The sequence below is a fragment of the Vipera ursinii genome (genome assembly GCF_947247035.1).
Source record: "Vipera ursinii genome assembly, chromosome: 3".
NCBI classification, from domain to species: Eukaryota; Metazoa; Chordata; class Lepidosauria; order Squamata; family Viperidae; genus Vipera; species Vipera ursinii.
In genome coordinates, this window is record NC_139516.1 from 175,213,190 (window position 1) to 175,238,089 (window position 24,900).

General features: G+C 36.4%; 1 protein-coding gene across 1 annotated transcript in view; it reads right to left on the reverse strand.

The window, feature by feature from the left end:
• TOX (thymocyte selection associated high mobility group box) overlaps nucleotides 1-24,900 on the reverse strand; it is a gene marked incomplete at both ends in the record, with an annotated part of 225,648 nt that overhangs the window by 23,402 nt on the left and 177,346 nt on the right. Inside the window, one exon of the mRNA XM_083361215.1 lies at nucleotides 18,159-18,389. Within this exon, the coding sequence (XP_083217341.1) occupies nucleotides 18,159-18,389 (231 nt within the window). The remainder of the gene's footprint in view (nucleotides 1-18,158; nucleotides 18,390-24,900) is intronic.

Here is a 24,900-nt window from a genome sequence, read left to right on the forward strand (position 1 = left end):
AAGCATTGTATGATACCAAGGTAGTAAATATAAAGTGAAATAAGAATATGTTGATTCTAACTGTGTGCTGCCATTTGTATGTTCTTTTGCAATTTTTTCAGATTGCAAACCTACGCATATTTTGTTTCAGTAAGGATTTATAACAAGTAATCTTTCTGAGTTGATTGGTTGTAGTTATTGCTAAAATGTATTGTTTGTTTCAAGGAAATGAAACACCCATTACTTGACAGTTTTTCCTGTCTGGCAGCTAAAATTAAATTTGCCTGACCTGAAAGAACAGGCAAGAATGTAAATTGCACTCTCTTTGAATACATCTGCATAATTTTGCTGTTTCATATTCCAAACAAACACTAAACACAATAAGAATAATAGATCAGAGATTTATTTCTGACATTTCTCATTCCATATGTCCAATTAATGGTAGTTCTATAGAACTTTATAGGTAGGTGCTATTATGGCAGTTTATCATATAGATGCCATTTCTTAATTAGTCATAGACTATTTAACAATCAGTACTCAAAGATTAAGGCTATGGTAGAGAGTAATTAATATTTTACAGCTTAAATATAACAAAACATTATAAGATGAAAAACAGTTGGGGTAATAGAGATAGCTGAGCTTCAAGACCCAGAAGTCAAATTTTCTATAAAAATGTGCACCTTGCTACAAATAGTGCCTTTATTGTGATGCTATCTGCAAAAAGCAATCTGCCCAGCAACTATTTATTGACATCATGGAGGAGCTTTGGAGTTAAAGAAGGAAAATATATGAGGGGTCCTTGGTGCTCTCTGAGCTGGATTGTTTTCTTGCGGATGATTCATTACCCAAACTAGGTAACATCATTAGTGCACTGATGATGATACCTAGTTTGGGTAATGAAATGTCTGCAAGAAAACAACCCAGCTCAGAGAACACCAAGGACCCCTCATGTCAAATACTGCATCCTAAGCTACAAATATTCTCCTTTATTAAGAAAATATATGAATAGCAATACAAATATGTTAGACCTTTATTGGACCTAGTATTAAAAATTAATATTCACACATTACATGCAGTAATTCTTCAGTCTTATCATGTAGTATGATTTAAACATGTACAGTTGTGATTTAATTAAAAATCACAGTTGTGATTTAATTAAAGATCTAACTATCCTAAATTCAAACAGCTGTAACCATCTAAGTAATTTCTGGAGAGCTAAATTCTCTTTTATCAATTTATACTGGTAATGCCATTGATTTCACTTAGGACTCACCTGATTATTTGCCAGCATCTGTTACTTGCAATGGCAGATATTGATCAGAGGTGAGTTTAGACCTGGCCAAAATGGTACCTGAGCTATGGGTGACTTTTTTGGTATATATTGCCCCACCCAAGATCTGGTACAAGCAATATTGATTGGACTGTGAGGCCATCTTCCCAGAATCAGATTTGCTGGTAGTTGAATCCAGGTTGTTATCTTTTAGTGCTGCCAGCCTCAGCATGTTTATAAACTGAAGGCAGCTGGAAACATGAAATGAATGTCAGCTACAGCTTGATGGTACATAAAATACTTATGAGAAACTCTGCATTCCATCCACATTCTTTCTACAGAAGCTAGATAGTGCAACCTTCAATCACAGACTGTATTTAAACTTTTAAAGAAAATTGCAGGTGAGATACATTCTCACCTATTATTTTTAGGGTAAAAAATAAACTATGATTAACTTTGAGAAGTCAGTTATGACCATTTTCTATTATTGCTGTGGATAAAGTATTAAATTAACATCTAATTGTGAAAAATCCAAGTATTAGTTCCATTTCTCTGTTAATTGGGGTACTTTATTTGATCTATGCTGTTTTCCTGTTTTCCCATATCATTATCATGGACACTTCTAAGCCACCTTGTATTACTAAATACTGCATCCGGTTTTGGTCACCATGATGTAAAAAAGATATTTATACTCTAGAAAGAGTACAGAGAAGAGCAACAAAGATGATTAGGGGACTGGAGACTAAAACAAATAAGGAACAGCTGCTGGAATTGGGTATGTCTAGTTTAATGAAGAGAAGGACAAGAAGGAACATGATAGCAGTGTTCCAATATCTCAGGGGCTGCCTCAAAGAAAAGAGGGACTCAAGCTATTCTCCAAAGTGCCCAAAGGCAGGACAAGAAGCAATGGATGGAAACTAATAAAGGAGAGAAGCAACCAAGAACTAAGGAGAAACTTCCTGACAGTTAGAACAATTAACCAGTGGAACAACCTGCCTCCAGAAGCTGTGAATGCTCCAACACTGGTAGTTTTTAAGAAGAGACTGGACAGCCATTTGTCAGAAATGGTATAGGGTTTCCTGCCTGAGTAGGGGGTTGGACTAGATGACCTCCAAGGTCCCTTCCAACTTTATTATTATTATTATAAATGGTATCATCCAGATTCTAATATACTACCTTTATCTACCAGGAGGAAAGAGCTCCAAGATGTATCACAGGAACAGAACGAGCTGAATCTTATTCACATATACTAAAATATGTAATAGATGGATGCATTACAATTGAGATTTATACCAGTACACATTATAGACAGAAGGTGAAAGGAAAATAACTGATGTAGCTCCCATCTTCAAAAAAGGAAAAAAAATGGATCCAGGAAATTACAGACCTATCAGCCTGACCTCAATACCTGGGAAGATTCTGGAAAAGATAATCAAACAACGAATCAGTGAGCACCTAGAGACAAACAAAATCATTACTAAAAGCCAACATGGGTTTGTCAAAAACAGATCATGCCAGACAAATCTTATTGCATTCTTTAACCAAGTGACAAAATTAGTGGATCAGAGGAATGCTGTGGATATAATTTACTTGGACTTCAGTAAGGCATTTGATAAAGTAGATTACAACCTACTACTTGATAAGATCGAAAATGTGGGTTAGACAGCATCACCACCAGATGGATTCACAGCTGGCTGACAGGCCGTACTCAGCATGTGGTCCTCAATGGAACCGCATCTACATGGAGGGAAGTGTGTAGTGGGGTGCCCCAGGGCTCTGTTCTGGGCCCAGTGCTCTTCAACATCTTCATCAACAATTTGGATGAGGAGATAGATGGGGAACTCAAATTTGCAGACGACACCAAGCTGGCAGGATTAGCCAACACTCCAGAAGACAGGCTTAAGATACAGGAGGATCTGGACAGACTTGGACACTGGGCACTATCTAACAAAATGAAATTCAATGGTGAAAAAAGTAAGGTTCTACATTTAGGCAAGAAAAACCAAATGTACAGGTATAGTATAGGGGGTATCTTGCTCAACTGTAGTAACTGTGAGAGGGATCTCAGAGTCCTAGTGGACAATCACTTAAATATGAGCCAGCAGTGTGCTGCAGCTTCCAAAAAAGCCAACACAGTGCTAGACTACATTAACAGAGGGATAGAATCAAGGTGACGTGAAGTATTCATACCACTTTACAATGCCTTGGTAAGGCCACACTTGGAATACTGCATCCAGTTTTGGTCACCACAATGTAAAAAAGATGTTGAGACTCTGGAAAGAGTACAGAGAAGAGCAACAAAGATGATAAGAGGTCTGGAGGCTAAAACATATAAGGAATGGTTGCTGGAATTGGGTATGTCTAGTTTAATGAAGAGAAGGATGAGGGGTGACATGATAGCAGTGTTCCAATATCTCAGGAGTTGCCACAAAGAAGAGGGAGTCAAGCTATTCTCCAAAGCACCTGAAAGCAGGACAAGAAGCAACGGATGGAAACTAGTCAAGGAGAGAAGCAACCCAGAACTAAGGAGAAACTTCCTGACAGTTAGAACAATTAACCAATGGAACAACCTGCCTCTAGAAGCTGTGAATGCTCCAACACTGGAAATTGTTAAGAAAAGACCGGACAGCCATTTGTCCAAAATGGTATAGGGTTTCCTGCCTGAGTAGGGGGTTGGACTAGATGACCTCCAAGGTCCCTTCCAACTTTACTATTATGGTTATAGTTACTTCTTTTTACTAACTCAGTCCATAAACTGCAAATTGGGAGAGATGGATTCTAAATCTAGCAGCCAAATTCATTTGGATTAAAAAACTTTCTCAGAAGGTTTTGATTAAAGATAATCAGCAGAGATTTCTTCAAAGATCTTGACTCTAGTGAATTCCCGTCCCACCTCAGGCATGAAAGTTGGCTGGGTGACTTTGGGCCTATCACTTTCTCTCAGTCCATCTCACCTCACCGGGTTGTTGTTGTAGGGAAAACAGGATGAAGGAATATTAGGTATGTTCACTGCCTTGAGTTTTTTTTATAAACAATAATAAAGGAGGGATAAAAATTAAATAAAAAATCAAATCAGATTTGGATTTTTTGGAACTGGTTATGCTGGTTATAAACAAGCACCCTTCCCTCATAGTGACTTATTTTGTGAAAGGCCCAATTCAGGCAGTTAAAATTTCAAATTGGAATCCAAGTTATCCTGGTCTAAGAAAAGAGGACAAGATGTCTTCCAAATAAGTACAATCTAATTAAGTACTTACAATTTTTGTTACTGACTGCGTGAAATCTAAGTTGCTTTTTATACACCGGCAGAAATCAAACTAATGGAAGGTCAGCTCAAGCATGGTATTAACACTTCAAATTATTTTAAAACAGCATACTCTTTCATTAACACAACACTTGAGAGTATGTTTGTGGATTGCAGATAAAATTGGCTGAGTAATTTGAATCAACATTAGAAAAAAAGTTTTTTCTATTGTTGAATGAAATTCCAATGATCAAAAATTTAATCTCTACATTCTAGACCAGGGGTGTCAAACTGCTGGCCCAGGGGCTGAATGTGTCATCAGGAAACCGTGTCCACCCCATTGCCGGCAATGGAGAAAAAGCTCCAATACGTCACGCGATGTCACGTGACATCGTGAGTTTGACGTCTGTTCTAACCATCAAAATTTGGGAACAGCAAGTTGTATAAGAGCCATGACATAAAAGAAATTCTGTCAATGTGGTAGAAACAAGTCATTTGAATTCAATTAAGAATTACTATATCAATAGAAATTAATGGAAAAAATATGATATTAACAGATAAGTTACCAGATTATATCATCATCAGTGGGTGATTCCTATGTAAGACAGAACAGGTTTGATGAAAATATCTGAAATAAATTTAGCATAATTTGTGCAAAACTGCAGATAATTCTTAATTTCTGGATTATCTCCAAATCTACAGTGGAAACTACATTTACTATATTTGGTATGCAAGGAACCCTCCTGGCAACAGATATATTTTATCAACAGCTTGGCTTAAAGTTTATTAAGCACAGTTGTAGTCCAAAGAGTAAAAAGCCACAAATGATCTGTTTAAAACACACAAAGATGACTGTTTACATATGGAAACATAGCATTTTAAAAACACAACAAAAGTAATTTTACTGAAAATTATACCAAGGAAAAAGTGCTACTTGAAATGCATTTTACAGTTTCTGCAATTTTCCATCAGTTTCCTCTTTCTCTGCAGCCCAGAGAAACTGACCATTCCTGAAGACTGCCAATTCCCAGATGAGACTTTCTCAATATGTAATGACAAGAAATTGCATTGTCACAGTTTTCAATACAAAGTTTATCTTTTCTTTTGTTTCCTTATATTTGTATACTGAGGGTGAGACATATAGAATATGTGTTAGGAGGGAAAGTGTGGAAGAATTTCAAGTCAGATTATTATTCAGAGATAGAAAGGAATTTGGATATCTACAGATCAGACGAAATACAAGATGATCACCAACCTCTGTGGTCCCTCTTCCCGCTACCAGATGTCAGGGGGCATGGCTTCCTTCTTCTTTAGTGACAGTGGTGCCAAATGTTAGTGGTTTACAACTAACATTACCTACTATGACTTGATAGTAAAGAAAATAGATTTGGCATGTATTATTCAATGTTACAGATGTGTTGGTGATTGAGTTCGATCTTGTTACTAATTTCGGGTTATATCTCTGTTCACTTAATTTTTCTACACAGCATTAATTCCAACTAAAAATTTAGTTGGTGGATTTTCCAGAGTTGATAGAGCACCATCTCTTATTGGCAATGGGTCAATAAGATGCAGTTGGGATTATGTTAATAAAGCACCAACTTTGCTCCCCAAAGGAATTTGCTGAGATAGTGTCTAGTAAAGTTTGGCGCTTAAGCTTCTCCCTGGATTTTGAAGAACTCCAGATAATGAAACAGACCAGAAGATGTTCATAGTGCATATGATATAAGATACTCTAGGGAGGTTTTTGAACATAAGTTAATACAGAGTCATGTCCATTATGACAGTGAAAGCTGAAAAAATTACTTTGTAGCTTAAATTGCATCTTCAAATTGTCATCAGCTTTTGTTACAAATACTTACTGCCATGTATACTTAATACTCCAGTATTACAATATTTAAAGATCTTCTGAGATAAATTTGCAAGGCAATTCAAAATTAAAATAACTTTTATCTTTTTTTGTTTTGCTTGTTGAAATACTACAATGCCTACTGAGAAGTCCAATGCACTGTTTATATATGAAGGTGAATTTTTAAAACCTGAGTATATGGACCAGGTACTTGAAACTTCTTGGGTACACATACCCTCTTGACCAATGCCTATATTGGGTTATTTTAATTGAATGATTGACTGGATACACCCAGGAATGAGAAATACTATACATCTTCATGTGACAGAGTAGGGTATTTAAATTTTGGTTCAAATTTGGTTTTGAGATAGAATCAGCTTCCAAATGACATTGTATGAAGGAGAAAAAATACCGTAGTAATGCATCTAGTAATAGTCATCAGAAATGTTGAGTCTAATGGTGTCAATATACAGATAACACTTAGCTAAAGATCACCTAAATCAGAAAAGATTGGATCTCTTCTAAACAAGTATGCAGATTAAGATACCTATGTACATATAGTGATATAGAATGGGTCAAAAATTTAAATTGAAGCCAAACAAAATCTTGCTTTATCTCTTTTCTATTTCTCATCATTTTCAACAACAAAAAACAGACTGATCCTGATGTGAATTCCATTCCACACCAGACTGTGCCTTTGTGGGAGCAAGGAATGGAGGGTGATGGATAAAGAGTGGATATCGATGGATGATTGGTGATTCCCAGCAAAGTTTTATCCACAGATTGCTGAGTGGATAACTGTTTTGAATGTAACAGAAGCCAGGGTAGTTATTTGGAATTTCATGGGGATGAAGTTGATGGTGAAGATGTTTGTATCAGGTTTGTGGCCTGGGAGAGGGGGTACAAGAGAGGGGGTACAAGGAGCCTTGGTGGAGCAGTGGGCTAATGCCTCCTTAAGTAACACCAGCTGCCTGCAATTAGTGCAGGTTCGCATCCCACCAGGCTCAAGGTTGACTCAGCCTTCCATCCTTCCGAGGTAGGTAAAATGAGGACCCAGATTGTTGGGGGCAATAAGCTGACTTTGTAATAATGCCGCTGGGGGCCCCCCGAAAGCCCTAATAAGCAGGCATATACATAGAATGAAGGCTATTGCTAAGCACATTGGTTTGTGCTTAAATTGTAAGCCGCCCTGAGTCTTCGGAGAAGGGCGGGATATAAATGGGATTAAAATAAATAAAATTAAAAAATAAAGAATTAGAAGTGGGAAACACTGTATTCCAATCAGTTTTCTCCTGTTTCTCTAATCATAGATAGCTGGTATTGGCAGAGAAGAAGGAATTGAGTCAGAGATCCATGACTGTGGAGTGCTTTAAGGCTCAATCCTGAAGATCATTAAGAAAGTTACAGCAGATCCAGAATGCAGCAGCATGTGCAATAATAAGCATGCCATCACATAGCCATGTAACACCTCTGCTGTGTGAGTTTAAGATTTCAGTCCTATCCTACTCTGATTGTTGCCATCCCATTCTGTTCCCAGTAAGGAAAATAACTAATATCTTTAAGACAGTTATAGAAAATATTGGATTCTTTTTCATACTTGGTACTTACCTGCATGGAGCATTAATATTTTTTAATCAGTTGAAGGATAATGATGTGGAAACTGTGTTAAGAGAAGGATTTAATGCTATATTTATCTGAAAGGAAGATAAATCTCAAAAGACTATGTAGAGAATCCTAATTTATTTCTATCATATTATTTTAAGTAAAGCTGAAATGGTCTTTCCCCTCTAAAGATAAAGTATTTGGAGAAATAGATTATTTGAGAATTTACATATTTATCCAATCAGTCGTACTGAAGGTACATTTGTAACATACTTCATTTTTATGTGTTATATATAAATATTTGAATATTTAATTTTTTTCTCCTGTCTCACATGTCTAGTGTCTTATTGATAAGAAACCATCTGCAAAAAATTACTAGATTGTTCATATCAGATTGCTTATCTGAAACATAGAAGAAATAAGGTATAAGTATGAAGACCTTCTTAGATCTTTTTTTTAAAAATCCCATTTATATCCCGCCTTTCTCCGAAGACTCAGGGCGGCTTACAATCTAAGCACAAATCAAATGTGCTTAGCAATAGTCTTCATTCTATGTATACCTGCTTATTAGGGCTTCCCCTCCCCAAGCAGCATTATTACAAAGTCAGCTTATTGCCCCCAACAATCTGGGTCCTCATTTTACCTACCTCGGAAGGATGGAAGGCTGAGTCAACCTTGAGCCTGGTGGGACTCGAACCTGCACTAATTGCAGGCAGCTGGTGTTACTTAAGGAGGCATTAGCCCACTGCTCCACCAAGGTTCCACTGCTCCACCAAGGCTCATCTTCTACATTATCTCAAACCTTCCTTCCTTCCTTCCTTCCTTCCTTCCTTCCTTCCTTCCTTCCTTCCTTCCTTCCTCCCTCCCTCCCTCCCGTCCTCTCTAAACCAATAATGATCTACACAACATTTATAACAGCAATGCTGCCATTATAAACAAAAACAGGCACAATGAAATAACTAAAACTGGTAAAGAAGGGACAAAAACAATTAATCTTGACAAATAAAAGCTTCAATTCTATAAATTTCACATACACGTATGAGTGGCATCAATTTTTAGCTCTAAATGTTGGACAAACACCTCTGGTTTCAAACGTTTCCTGAATTCAAACCAGGGAGGAGAGTAGTCTGATTTTGACCAGGAAACTGTTCTAGGCAAGAGGTACAGCATGGTAGCTTTTCGCTCCTGCTCATTTCTTGGGATTGGGGAATTACTAGCTGCTTCTCCAAAGAAGACTGTTTAATCAGATGGTTTTAATTGGAGCATGTTATTTTTATAATTGCTAGGAGAACATGAGGCATGATGATGTTCTACTGTAACTTTGACAGCTCTTTCTGAAATGACAGATCTTTCTTTTACTGTACCTGATAAATGCCATATCTGAGATATATCTGGTCTCAATATAAGGAAGCTATAAAGCTAATAATAAGTAAGTAAATAAATGTGGATTGTGAATTGTATGAATTTATGAAATATTTGTTTAGTAAATGCATTTATTTCCTATTCTTGTAACTTTGTAAAACAAGGGAAAATGAGAAAATATTAGAAATAATTTTCTGTGGTCACATGGAGGGTAAACATGGTATGTTTAACTTACATTGGACATCATAAAAATGTGTTCTTTGAGATTCATAAATCTTGGAGCAAGGCCCAACAAATTCACAGAAAATTGTAAACAGTGCAAAATATATTTAGTATTTTAAAGCATTATGAAGCTGTTGTTTGATAAAGAAAAAGGTATTAGAAATACAAATAATGGTTGTATGCTCAAAAGATTTACACTTTCTTAAAGGATTGCTAAGACATATTGTGAGTGTCATCCACTGATATTGAATAAGCTGCAGCATTTATCTAGTGGGTTTATGAGCACCAGTGAGGAGTAAATGATTTGATTTTGTGGGCTCAGAGGATTTGTCAGCTGCCTCAGAAGTATAATTCTAGCTCTTCATATCCCTGCTGCTTCTAATTTAGCAGGACAGGCTCATAATTGAAGCAAATTAACTATTTACACTTGCCACTTCTACCAGGCGAAAGAGGATGTATCAGCAGGAAAGACTGAGTGGGAAATTAAATCCTTCCCACTTGTGTCAGATCTGCCCTTATATAAACACATTAACAGTAATTTCATGAGGCGTCAAACATAGGAATAAATACTGAGGGATAAAATAATGAGGTGTTGCTATTGAGCTGAACTGTTGCAGCTAATATTCCTGAGAACAAATTATGCAGCCCTGAAAGAAAGCATATGGTACAGCAACCATTCTCTGGTGTGTCTTATCTGATGATAACAAATCGTTCCTGAGGTACATTGCCCTGCCTTCCTGCTACCTTAACCAAGAACATGGATGAAATAAACATACACATTCAAATTCACATTTAGTGAGATCAGCTAGTTCTGGCTATGACTCAGCTAAGACTGATGTTGTTACAGATGTGAACTTTATGCAGCACATTTTGTGTGGGCATGGAATTCCATTTTCAAGAAAACTGATGTACTGAGCTCTGTGTGATATCAAAGTCATTCACAATAACAAACAAGGACAATTTGTTTCTAAGTTGCTTTTGCTATTATATCTGCACTGGGTCTTCATTTAAGAACTTAAGTTTCATTTAATATATTTACATCTGAGTTTGATTATTTTTTAAAAAATGGTTACAACTACAAAAAAAATAAAAAGAATCCATCACGCTACCTTTCAGAACATAGAGTAATAGGGTATTTTTCTAAATTAAAGAAAGTTTTGCCTTTAACTGTTAAGTCACCATATAAATCCAGTTCCTCCTGCATAATGAAAAAGTACATCTAGAAGAAAAAAAAACACCCTAAAGAAAATGTGTTAGAAAGAACTGAGTGTAAAAGAACATGCAATGAAGGCAGTGCAGGGGGAATAGGGAAAAAATGAGCAAAATTGCACAAGGTCAATAACGCTTAGATTCCATGAAAAGAGTATTCAGAGTCTCACATGAATAAAAATGTAGGAATAAAGGGAGAACTAAAAGCCTTGTATAATTTGTGTATTTTCAGAAATTAAAGCTGGGATGCACAATAGATCCCAACAGCATTTCACTTACATATATGCAAGAAACGATCCTTGCTGATTTTTTTACCCACTTGCATTCTTATCACACTGTTTATACTGAGTCCTGCCCACCAATCAATCATGGTAGACCTACTATATACAATTTCCACATATAAACAGTGTTAGCTCTTACTAGTTACACCCAATAAGGATTTATATGGTCATTTAAATCTTGGCTGGGCAGCTTTCTAGGTGAATTTTTGGTTCCATCCTATATAACCTTAATTTGGAAAGTCAGCATTAGCATCTGAAGGGAAAAAAGTGAGGAAAAGGCTGAGCATTTTTATACAGAACTGACTTTGATTACAATGTGTGTTCTAAAAGTCTGAAACAAACAACCACTTTTCAGATACTGGAATATAAAATGTTTACATTTTACAGAAAGAATCCTATATGTAAAGTATAAATAATATATTTAGCCCATCGTCTTACTTTAAGCAATAAAAACTGCTGTGTGTGGGTGAAACAAATTCCTTTTGATACTTCCTTTTGCAGCATCAATAAGCCAATCTAAGTATTCTTAATTGTTTAGCAAATAATAACAATTGCTAAACAGAATAAATTTTCTGGCAGATACTCAGGGTTGCTTGGTTTAAATTAATAGAGAACTGATTATTGTTTGAATTTTGCTTTAAGGTTTGAATCATATGAAAATATGTAGCAAATGTTCGTACCTGCTTTATTTCATGTTCTTTAATGCATTACACATTGGTTTCTCTATAGTACAGAAGAGAAACTCAAACTGTAGTGATTAACACAGATTTCTTTTAATAATCAACATGCTAGTGAAATAAACACAGCTGGAAAATGAGAAACCCTTGGATGTTTCCATCAATTAGCATAAACATATCTGGCAAATACTTGAAAGAACTGTCTGCAATGATTTGTGTGTAAATTGTAAAAAACAAGAGACAAACTAATTCATGTCACATTTAGAATGGGTGTCAGGACACTGCATATACTCCCTACAAGGTGAGGTGAAAAATGGTAAAAAACAGTTTCTAGAGATCCTAGCTTACAGAGAATACAGTGAGTTGCTTAGGGTAAAACTGGACTTTGGTTGGCCAAAATAAGCCCTCAACTGATCAGTACTTTCTTTGTGCTGCAAGAATAATATAATTATACATTACTATAGTAATATTAATAAGTAATAATCTAATCTATAGCTTCTTTTACTAAACAGCAATCTAGCTCTTCACTGAATCCTTCATCCTTCACTGATGAAGCCATGTGTTCTGTTAGTATAGCTGAGAGGTGATGAGGGCAGGAAAATGAGCTCCACGAAATAAGGATAAGGAAAATTTTTATACTGTGTAACCAGAGACAAAAAGTCACAAAGAACAAAGGAGAGCAAAGAATGGTTGACATAAAAAGTAATCTTTTTAAACAAGGCAAACATTGTCATCGATTTTGAAAGAAAGAAACAAGTATTTGAAGTATGTGAAGAATGAATCCATGCCTAATAATTGAAAAGAAATGTTGTTACTCGTGTCCTATACAAAATGAAAAGTAGTAAGGGTGAATGTAGAAACTACAGGGAAATGAGTTTGTTAGGTATGCCCAGGGAGTCATTCATTTGTTCATTCCATTTATATAGATGCCCATCGTATAACTCTGGATGAAGTTTAAACAGAATAAGGAATTTGGCTGAATTTTCATCAAAAGACCTAAATTTGGGAAATGGAGTATAATTTTATGCCATTTAGAAGCTATTTAGAAGAGACATTCATTCTTTAGCAGGTCACTGAGAAATGAGCCAAAGTTGATTGTACATTATGTATTTGTAGAAAGTGAATAATAATAATAATAATAATAATAATAATAATAATAATAATAATAATAATAATAATAATAATAATAATAATAATAAATAGCAGCATTGCCAAGCAGTTCAACAATATACTACAAGGAGAAGAAATTGGAAAGTGGCTAACAACTGGGAAAACCTACCTAATAATGAAAAATCCAACAAAAGGGGCAACACCAGGCAACTACAGGCCAATTACCTGATTACCAACAACTTTCAAATTGCTAACTGGTGTGGTAGCTGATGCAATACAACAGCATCTAGTTGAAAACAATCTCTTTCCAGCCGAGCAGAAAGGAAACCGCCCCAATAGCAGAGGAACAAAAGATCAACTCCTAATAGACAAAATGATCTTCAAAAACTGCAAGAAAAGGAAGACCAACCTGAATGTGGCATGGATTGACTACAAAAAGGCATTTAACTCTCTGCCACATGACTGGATAATCAAGTGCCTAGAAATAACAGGAGTCAGTAGAAACATCAGAAAATTTGTGCAAAGATTGATGGCCCAATGGAAGACACAGTTGCAGGTCAATGGTGAAAGACAGGGAGAGGTTAATATCAAGAGAGGAATATTTCAAGGAGATTCATTATCACCACTACTATTTGTTATTGCACTGTTTCTTCTGTCAACAATACTGAATAACTCAGGACATGACTATCAAACATCAAAAACATCTGTCAGACTATCCCACCTCCTTTACATGGATGATCTGAAGCTGTATGGAAAAACATCATCTGAAATAGAATCGCTGCTAAACACTGTCTGTATATATACCCAAGATATTGCAATGGAGTTTGGCTTGGACAAATGTGCCACACAAAAGGAAAAATAGTGAAAACTGAAGGAATCAAGATGCCTCACAAAAATAACATTAAGAATCTGGATGAGGAAGATTACTACAAATACTTGGATATCCTTCAAGCTGACAACATCAAGCACACTGAAGTCAAGAAAAGATTAGAGGTGAATACATCAAGAGAGTGAAGAAGATCTTAAAGTCCAAACTCAATGGAGGAAATACCATGAACACAATCAACACCTGGGCAATTCCAGTCATTAGATACACAGCTGGAAAAGTGGACTGGACTCAAGCACAACTAAAAGCAATGGATAGGAAGACCAGAAAAATAATGACAATGAATCATGTCCTTCATCCAGTGACATTGACAGACTCTATCTACCAAGGCAAATAGGTGGACGTGGAATGCTGCAAGCACATCAGATGGTTGAAGAAGAAGAAATGGCTTTGGAAGAATATCTGAAGGATAATGATGAAGATGCATTGAAATTAGTATATCAGGAAGGCTTACTGACTACTGGAGAGACCAAACTGGCCTACAAGAAAGACCAAATGAAGAATAGAATAGAGGCATGGGAAGACAAAGCACTACATGGCCAGTACATTAAAAAAAATAGCTGGGAAAGCAGATAATAACAAGACCTGGCAATGGCTAAGAGCAGGAAAGTTGAAGAAAGAGACCAAGGACTAATTCTGGCTGCACACAACCAAGTCTTAAGGACAAATGCATACAAAGTCAAAATTGAGAAGACAGCAACAGACAGTAAGTGCCGCCTATGCAAAGAACCTGAAAAAACAGTGGACCACCTGGTAAGCTGCTGCAAGAAGATTGCACAGACTGACTACAAGCAGCAGCATGACAAAGTATCAACAATGGTGAACTGGAAGATCTGCAAGAAATACCATTTGCCTGTAAGCAAGAATTGGTGGGATCATAAAATAGAGAAAGTCATACAAAATGATAAAGTTAAACTGCTCTGGGACTTCAGAATTCAAATCCCAAAACAACTGGAGCACCACTTGAACACCACTGGCATTGACAAATTTGCCATTAGTTAATTGCAAAAGGCGGCCTTACTAGGAACTGCTTCCATCCTATGACGATATCTATAATACCATCAAACATCCACATCTGCCTATCCCCGATCCTTGGTAAGGACTTGGTAGGTAGACAAAAATGCCAAATCCAGTCTGAACATCTGGCTGACTAAGCGATGATGATGATGATGATGATGATGATGATGATGATAATGATGATGATGATGATGATGATGATGTTGGAAGGGACCTTGGAGGTCATCAAGTCCAACTCCCTGCTCAGGTAGGAAACCCTATACCATTTCAGACAAATAGCTGTCCAGTCTCTTCTTAAAAACTTCCAGTGTTGGAGCATTCACCACTTCTGGAGGCAGGTTGTTCCACTGGTTAATTGTTCTAACTGTCAGGAAGTTTCTCCTTAGTTCTAGGTTGCTTCTCTCCTTGACTAGTTTGAACCCGTTGCTTCTTGTCCTACCCTCAGGTGCTTTGGAAAATGGCAATGTCATTTTCCCCCTTTTTATATATAAAGTGAGCAGACTTAATTGTGGAATCCTGTGTACAAATATGGAGATTTTTATTGAGTGCAAAATGAAGTAAGAATAGATATGGCTAAAATAAAGCATGCAAAAAAACTGATTGTTTAGAAAATGATGCAATGCAGCAGAAAGGAAGAGTGATTGAAATCACCTGTTACTTAGGAATAAATGTATAAGAACTTATTGTAGCGACATTAGAAGTATGTTCTTGAGAACAACTATGTATATTTTTACATGAAGATTCTGCTATGTTTCTAGCAGAGACTTCTAATAATTTATGCATGTTAATAGAATGTCATACAACAAGAAAATAATATATCAAAAGCTAAGTTAACTATGGCTGACAAGGAACATTGGTAAATTCATGAAAGTTATACATAAATTGTAAAAACTAACATATGGAGAAATTTGAAGGGGCATGCAAATGCTGATGGAAAATGAGTACAGCAGTTGCAAAGAATTAATTGATAATAGCTGTGTTTAAGAACATGCTTCAGCCCACTTTGTTACATGGGAATGAGGACTGGATAAATCAAAAGAAATATAATACTAGAGTTCCATGGGAATAAGGTACCTAACATGTATGAGGGAAATAAAAAAATATATGATCAAGAATTAATGGGTGCTGAATTAATATAGAGCTGTGGTGGCACAATGGTCAGAATGTAATATTGCAGGCTGACTCTGCTCACTGCCAGGAGTTCAATCTTGAGTGGCTCAAGGTTGACACAGCCTTCCATCATTCCAAGGTCGGTAAAAAACAAAGAAAGGTGCTAATTCTTTATTATCTGATATGTAGTTTATACTTAGAAGAAGCAACAATTTTACAGCTGTTAAACTAAATACTACCGATATTATACTTTTGCTATTTTGACCATGTTACCAATGAAGAAGTGCTCCAAAACAGTTTCTCCTGCAAATTACATAACATTGTCGCATGCAGGGGACTCCAACATGCAGGTCATATACTCTGTACGGAGAATAATCAAATTCCCAAGATGGCAATGAGATGGATTCCCCCCAATGCCAAATGACCAAGAGAATGCCCTTGAAATACATGGCTAAGAACATTCACAGATGACTTAAAGATTTTAAACATTACATGGGAAAACGCTTACGTATTTGCCCAAAACTGAAAATACTGGACATTCCTTGCTGCCTGATATGCTACATAGCATGGGAGGATCTAATGCGAAAGCTAAAATGCTAAACTGAATCCAGAAGTGTTTTCTGAAAGCTTTCTTTTTTTTATGAGAAAACTCTATTTTTCTTTCAATTAGTTAACAATGTAACTTCCTCCAACAATGACAGTTTTGAGTCTGTAATTAAAAAAATGCTGTCAGAGGCATTTGTCTGACAATATTTGTGATAAATTTGTCCACATGCTGGAAGCCATTTGGTTAATTCATTCTTATTATAGCACTGAAGTGCAGATCACTCACATGGCTCTCTAATTGTTCTGTAGATGTAATTAATTTTCACTGCATTAACGCCATTCATTTTGTTGATATTTTTTCTTCTTTTAACACTCCTTTTTTGGTTTTACAAAACGTTATCTCTATTTCTAAATACAATTGTCCTGATTTTTAAAAAACAAAACAAAAACAATGATAAATATTCAATTATCCAATAAAACTGTTTTCTTAACTAAACAATCAAATAGGTAAAAAGTATAATGTAATTTGTGCAGGTTCAGGGCAAAAAGCATAATCTAACCAATACAGTTAGAAAATCTCAAAATATTATAATTATTCTCTGGCATTATAGCCAGAAAAAAAACATTATTTGAAGAAAGATGAAATTCTTTTGATTATTACCTTACTATTACTACTGATGTTATTATAAGCAAAGTTATAATTGGTAGAAATTAATGAAATATTAGAATGGGAGTTACAAGGATGGCCTCAAAATTAAGTAGAAAAACTCCCTATTTGTTTTATTAAAATGCAGGCACACAAAGCATTAGTATGTTAAGAGGTAAAGAGAAACCAGTAAACATATTCTATTGGAATTGCAAAAACTGTTATTAAACATCTGAAAAATATATCTTTAACAGATCATTAATGTTAAGTAGTATGGAATTTAGATGTAAAGTCACAGAAAAAGTACTACAGACTAATGCTGCTTTTGATATACCATTTGTCTGAAATGGTATAGGATATCCTGCTTTAGCAGGGAGTTATACTAGAACAGGGACGCGGTGGCTCAGTGGGTTAGGACGCTGAGCTTGTCGATCAGAAGGTCGGCAGTTTGGCGGGTCGAATCCCGAGTGCCGCATAGCAGAGTGAGCGCCTGTTACTCGTCCCAGCTTCTGCCAACCTAGCAGTTCGAAAGCACGTAAAAATGCAAGTAGAAAAATAGGGACCACTACGGTGGGAAGGTAACAGCGTTCCGTGCGCCTTTGGCGTCTAGTCATGCTGGCCACATGACCACGGAGACGTCCTCGGACAAGCGTTGGCTCTTCGGCTTTGAAACGGAGATGAGAGTCCCCTAGAGTCGGAAATGACTAGCACACATGTGCGGGGGAACCTTTACCTTTACCTTTATACTAGAAGAACTCCAAGGTCCCTTCCAACTCTATTATTCTCTTATTCTGATGTGTGCACAATATCCTCCTACTCCTGTATCAAATGGTATGCAGTCTTGGCTCAATAAGGTCAATTTTGAAAAATCTGCCTATCATATTCACAATTTGCAAAGAATAGTTATCTCCAACTCAAGCATTCCAATTCACAAGAAAAATTCTTAGACCATCTTGTAACATATGTGCACATATGATTTTTTCCTCTCTTCAACCCTAGTCTGAAGACAATAGTTAAATACATGTAAAAGAAATTTAGTTCTTGGACATATGGGCATAACGAGAGCATTGTTTTTTTTTAATGATAAAAAGAAATGTTCTAAAAATAGAAGGTAAATGCATAATTTTTAAAGCAATGTAACACTTTACCTGCTTTTGCTCTTCTCCCAAGCCATCCCACATAGATGCTACAATTTTAGAAACTTCACCAAAAGTAGCATTTGGATTTTGGCCCTTAATAGCTGCTTGAGTATCTCGGAAAAATAACGCATAGGCAGAAACAGGTTTTTGTGGCTCATTAGGATCCTTCTTTTTCTTCTTCTTAGGAGTTTTGGGTTTCTTTCCCATGTCAGAGGCAGGTCTTTTTTCTCCCCCATTGATCTACCAAAAAAAAGAAAAAAAATCATTATAAAACAAACCATTGCAATTAATACTGAAAACCAAACTAGTTCTCTGTTCTTCCATCCATATGAATTTAGACTTTTTAGCTTAAAAGTTTAGTTTAATTACAGTCCTTTTATAATCCAAATCATTGTGCTCTTACATTATTTCATTTATAAACTTCATTTATAAAGTTATATAACATCATCATCATCATCATCATCAAGTTGGAAGTGACCTTGAAGGTCATCTAGCCCAACCCCCTACTCAGGCAGGAAACCCTATACCATTTCGGACAAATGGCTGTCCAGTCTCTTCTTAAAAACTTCCAGTGTTGGAGTATTTACAGCTTCTGGAGGCAGGTTGTTCCACTGGTTAATTGTTCTAACTGTCAGGAAGTTTCTCCTTAGTTCTAGGTTGCTTCTCTATTATACTTTACAGTTTGTTTTCATTCTAGCTAAACGGTAGCTTAGCTTTTATTTTTTAAATCCTTTTCAAGCCTTACTGCAAATGGCCTAATGTCATTATGAACTCTTTCATTAATACAATAATCAGTTTCAATAAAAGGGAATATACGTAGCTCATGGTTGCTTTCCCAAAAAATCTTAAGTAAACCAAAAGTCTCAGTAGTCCAAGAAGAAAGAACAGGAACCATCTACAACATCCAATGTGAGGACCGTATCAGTTACTACCGATATATAGGAAAAGGTAGAAAACTTGCAGAATACATCCATGAACATAAGTAAGAAGATATGATGAAAGCCACTTAATCTCACAACACATGGACTTTTAGGTTGGATATATTGTCTGTATTCAAGTCTGCATCTGCTACATATTGCTAAGGAAGTGCAGTGTCATTATGCATTATGGATTGTAATTTCTATACAACAGACTGCTCAAGCTGGTAGCTGTAGGCAACAACCAGTAGTGTTCTATTTTGTTACTGTGGTTTGTCTTTTAATAAACGCCCTCTAGAAATGGATCTGACTCAATGGATCGTACTCTTGTACAGTATGTGCTTGGATTAAATCCATCAGTTGTACATATCCGGCAAATAGGTCAAAACAAATAGGGTTGTAGTGTAGAACCTGGATATTCTGTGGTATGTTCTAGATGGGAGCTGGAAGCACATAAGTATGCATGAGATAGATAGCTTTTCTGTTTATATGTCCATTGCGTAGATTTACTGTGACATCAAGGAAGTGGCTAAAGCTGATGATGGAGTGGAAGCTGTTGAAGTTTTAAAAATTAGTGGATCTTCTTCATGATGAAAAAAATGTCATCAAGTACAAGAGAGATTTCAGGGGCAAAGGTATTCTAGGTCAGCCATGAAAATGTCACTGCCAAACGTAATGTAGTTTTGGATGAATGCAAAGTCATACAGTCTAGGGACAAGGTATGCTATGTTGACTTCAGTGGTTACATTCCTGCTGGCTTGAAGTTCACATTTTTAGGGAATATTTATTTATAGTGCACCAGCATCTATCTACCATCCAATTTAGCTTTAGTGTCTCTTATATACCTATGGGTGCTGGTGACTAAGGTCTGAATTCAGAATCCATAAAAGCTAATATTGCTGCTGTTATGGTTGCAATGTTTGAGTCAACTGGATGACCAGGTTTACATGCTTTTTGAAAGAAGGTTCTGCATCAGTTTATTTGATGATCATACTGCTGCTGCTCTTAAGACCTTGAATAGTGTCTCATTCTGCCTTGCAGAGATTGTTGAATAAGAATATTTTTTTTAAAATTAATGACTACGGTTTGAGTTTCTTGGCAACAACATTCAATGAAGAAATCCAATTCAGTGTTGAATCTATATGGGATATTCATGCATCTTAATGGATTTGAGATATGGTGCAATCTGTAGTTTTGTATTGTCCTTGGATGAGTTAGTTTGATGATAGCTGTATGTCTAAATTTTATTTCTTATACTGAAGCTACTTTAAAAATTATAGGGTTATCAGTGCATGTAACATAGAGGTGTGTGTGGACAAGAATATCAACCTTGCTGTCAAGCAAAATCAAGCTTTTAATAGCGAGTACCACACAAAGTGCACTAACCCAATAGATGGTAAGAAAACAGGGGAACTCAGGCACCACACAGGTTATGTAGAAAGTAAACACAGGGTCAGTCATAAAGGACTCAAATATCTATACACCAACGCACAGAGTATGAACTGTAAACAGGGTGAACTAGAAATTCAGGTAAATGAGGGCAGATATGATATTGTTGCCATTATGGAAATATGGTGGGATGAAATGCACAAATGGAACACACAGCTAGAGGGATTTAAATTATTTAAAAGAAACAGACCGAACAAAAGAGGAGGTAGAGTTGCTCTCTCTATAAAAAATAACTACATCTCTACAGAAATAGAGCACAACAGTGATGAAAACTGTCTTGAATGCATTTGGGTCAATATAAAAGGGGGGGGGAAATGACATTGCCATAGATGTATACTATAGGCTGCCCAACCAAACAGAGGAAATAGATGAACTTTTTGCTAATATGTAGGAAACACATCACAATAACAATGGGGGACTTTAATTACCCTGACATCAACTGGGAGACAAACTCTGCACCAAGTGGAAGATCAAACAGATTCCTGACAAACCTAGCAGACAACTTTGTCTCCCAAAATGTAGAGAAGGGAACTAGGGGATTAGCCATATTGGATCTAATCCTCACTAACAGAGATGAAATGATTGAAGGTGTTGAAGCCACAGGAACCTTGGGAGGAAATGATCATGCAATATTAGAATTCAACATTCTGGAAGCACAAGCAATAGAACACAGTCAAACTAGAGTCTTGGACTTCAAGAGAGCTAATTTCAATAAACTTAGAGAGAGCTTGGTTAGGATAAGAATCCTCAAGGGGAAAACAACTCAAGAAGCTTGGGAAATTTTGAAAAATGAGATAATAAAAGGCCAGTCTAGCACAAATACCAACAAAGAAGAAAACTAACAGCTCTCAAAAGAAACCAGCATGGCTGCATAATGAACTCTCTGATAAACTGAAAGATAAAAAGGACAAGTATAAAAAGTAGAAAGAGGGGCACATAACTAAGTTAGAATATCAGCAAATAGCCCGAGCCTGCAAAGATAAAGTGTGGAAAGCTAAGGCTCAAAATGAACTAAGGCTTGCGACCAAAGTCAAAAATAACAAAAAAAGCTTCTTTCAATATGTAAAAAACAAGAAAAAAGTTAAGGAAATTAGTGGGTGAAAGTGGCAAGAAGGTGACAAGCAACAGGGAGAAAGCAGAACTACTCAACTTTTCTTTTGCATTTGTCTTTACACCAAGGGGAAAAAACAGTCCAACCTATCAAAAACAGTATCATAAAAAACAGTTTAGAAACACAAGTTAAGATAGGCAAGAAAATGGTAAGTGAGCACCTGTCCAGCCTAGACGAGTTCAAATCACTAGGACCAGATGGATCACACCCCAAGGTTCTCAAGGAACTGGCAGATGTGACCTCAGGACCACTGAACTTATATTTTTCAAAGACCCTGGAGTACTGGGGAACTACCAGAGGACTGGAAAAGAGCTGATGTAGTTTCCATCTTCAAAAAAAGGGAAAAAAAATAGATCCAGGAAACTACAGACCTATCAGCCTGACCTCAATACCTGGGAAGATTCTGGAAAAGATAATCAAACAACGAATCAGCGAACACCTAGTGACAAACAAAATCATTACTAAACACCAACATGGGTTTGTCAAAAACAGATCATGCCAGACAAATCTTATTCCATTCTTTGACCAAGTGACAAAATTAGTGGACCAGAGGAATGCTGTGGATATAATTTACTTGGACTTCAGTAAGGCATTTGATAAAGTAGATTACAACCTACTACTTGATAAGATAGAAAAATGTGGGTTAGACAGCATCACCACCAGATGTAGCTGGCTGACCAGCCATACTCTGACCGGCATGTGGTTCTCAATGTAATTGCATCTACATGGAGGGAAATGTGTAGTGGGATGCCCCAAGTCTCTGTTCTAGGCCCAGTGCTCTTCACCCTCATCACTGATTTGGGCAAAGGGATAGATGGGAAACTCATCAGATTTGCAGATGACACCAAGCTGGCAGGAATAGCCAACACTCCAGAAGACAGGCTTAAGACAGGAGGATCTGGACAGACTTGAACATTGGGCACTATCTAACAAAATGAAATTCAATGGTGAAAAAAAGTAAGGTTCTACATTTAGGTAAGAAAAACCAAACATACAGGTATAGTATAGGTGGTTCCTTGCTCAATAGTAGTAACTGTGAGAGGGATCTTGGACTCCTAGCAGACAATCACTTAAATATGAGCCAGCAGTGTGCTGCAGCTGCCAAAAAAGCCAACCCAGTGCTAGACTGCATTAACAGAAGGATAGAATCAAGATGACGTGAAGTATTCATACCACTTTACAATGCCTTGGTAAGGCCACACTTGGAATACTGCATCCAGTTTTGTTCACCACAATGTAAAAAAGATATTGAGACTCCAGAAAGAGTACAGAGAAGAGCAACAAAGATGATTCGGGGACTGGAGGCTAAAACATATAAGGAACGGCTGCTGGAATAGGGTATGTCTAGTTTAATGAAAAGAAGGACTAGGGGTGACATGATAGCAGTATTCCAATATCTCAGGGGTTGCCACAAAGAAGAGGGAATCAAGCTATTCTCCAAAGTGCCCAAAGGCAGGACAAGAAGCAATGGATGGAAACTAATCAAAGAGAGAAGCAACCTAGAACTAAGGAGAAACTTCCTGACAGAATAATTAACCTGTGGAACAACCTGCCTCCAGAAGTGGTGAATGCTCCAACACTGGAAGTTTTTAAGAAGGGACTGGACAGCCATTTGTCTGTAATGGTATAGGGTTTCCTGCCTGAGCAGGAGGTTGGACTAGATGACTTCCAAGGCCCCTTCCAACATCATCATCATCATCATCATCATCATCATCATCATCATCATTATTATTAACTTATTCATAAAACATGAAACTCAGTCAACTGAACACTCAAATTGACTGGCACTAATGGTTGACACGGGTTGCTGCTAGCATCCGATTATTATTATTATTATTATTATTATTATTATTATTATTATTATTATTATTATTGTTATTATTATTATTATTATTATTATTCTCAATCAAGGAAAAATACTGTATAATCTCCACAGAGCTTATATTTTGTGGGGGTTTAGTGGAGCAAAAGAATAAGTCTCATGCAAGAATTGGAGTGGTATGACTGGCTGACCAAGCAAATGGTAGGTTTATAGTGCTGTGGGAAGTCTATGAAACCCTCCTATTATATTAAGTGAAGCTTATAGAAGTGTGGAACAATTTATTTTCTTTTTCTTCAAGGAGGTGAGATTTATAGAATAAGATTTTTGTCAGGTCCTGGCGCAGTTGGAGTTCCAGTGTAGAGATGGTGTTGAAGAATAATTTTTGCTTATTGTAAGGATGCTGGTTAGTTGGTTTATGAGTCTCTTGAGGAAATATAGCATACTCTATGTAATCTATGCAATATATGGTCCTTACAGGGTTCTTTCCTTTCAGTCCTTAAGAATGACATATTGTGTTGCACCTGTTTAAGGAGAAATCTATATCTGTGCCTGATATGATAATTAACATAATATTTTCATGAGATAAGTCAAGTCTATATACTGTCTATATTTAAAAGAAATTTAGGCTTTCCTTTAGCTCAGGGATGAAATAATAAATAGGTAATCCTTGACTTAGAACCAGCCATTTAACAAATGTTTGGCATTACAATGGCCTTAGAAAGGTCTTTATGACTTCCAGCTGTCGAAAAATGCTATGCTAACCTCTTGGAGTCACATGATCAAATTTTGGACACTTCACAACTTTGCTCACATTTTCCACTGGTTGTAACATCCCATGGTTATGTGACCATGATTTCTGGCAAAAACACCCATTTGGGAGAATGGATTTGGACTTTCAACTTAAGTCACTTAACAACCACTGTAAAACTGTCGTAAAATTGGATCCATCAACAAGGTCTGGTCATAAACATGAGTGCCTCAACTTATGACCATCATGAGTTACAAACAAAATTCCAATTTCAACTATGGTCATAAGCTGAGATCTACCTGTGTTCTGGAATTAGGCACTGAAAGAGGAAGTTTACATGAGGCTATAGGGCTGTTAATTTTTAAGGGTGCCCCAGTTTTCATCAATAACACTTGAGAATATGAGCAGTGGTACATGCCACATTAGAAGCAGAAAAAATAATTATGTTTTTAAATTGCATCCACATTGTCAAGAGAACATTACGTGAATGGTTATTAATGGTTATCTATTTTAAAAAATGCTGCATTCAAAATAAAAGCATATGAAAGGTAAGTAATATAATCTTTACATAAAATTGTAGTACAAATTTATTTGTGTTATTAATTTATTCTGAGAAGTGTTTATTTATTTATCTATCTTGGCTTATATGCCATTCCAGTCATGTTTTACTCTGAATAGCATTTATGCAAATAAAACTCAAATGT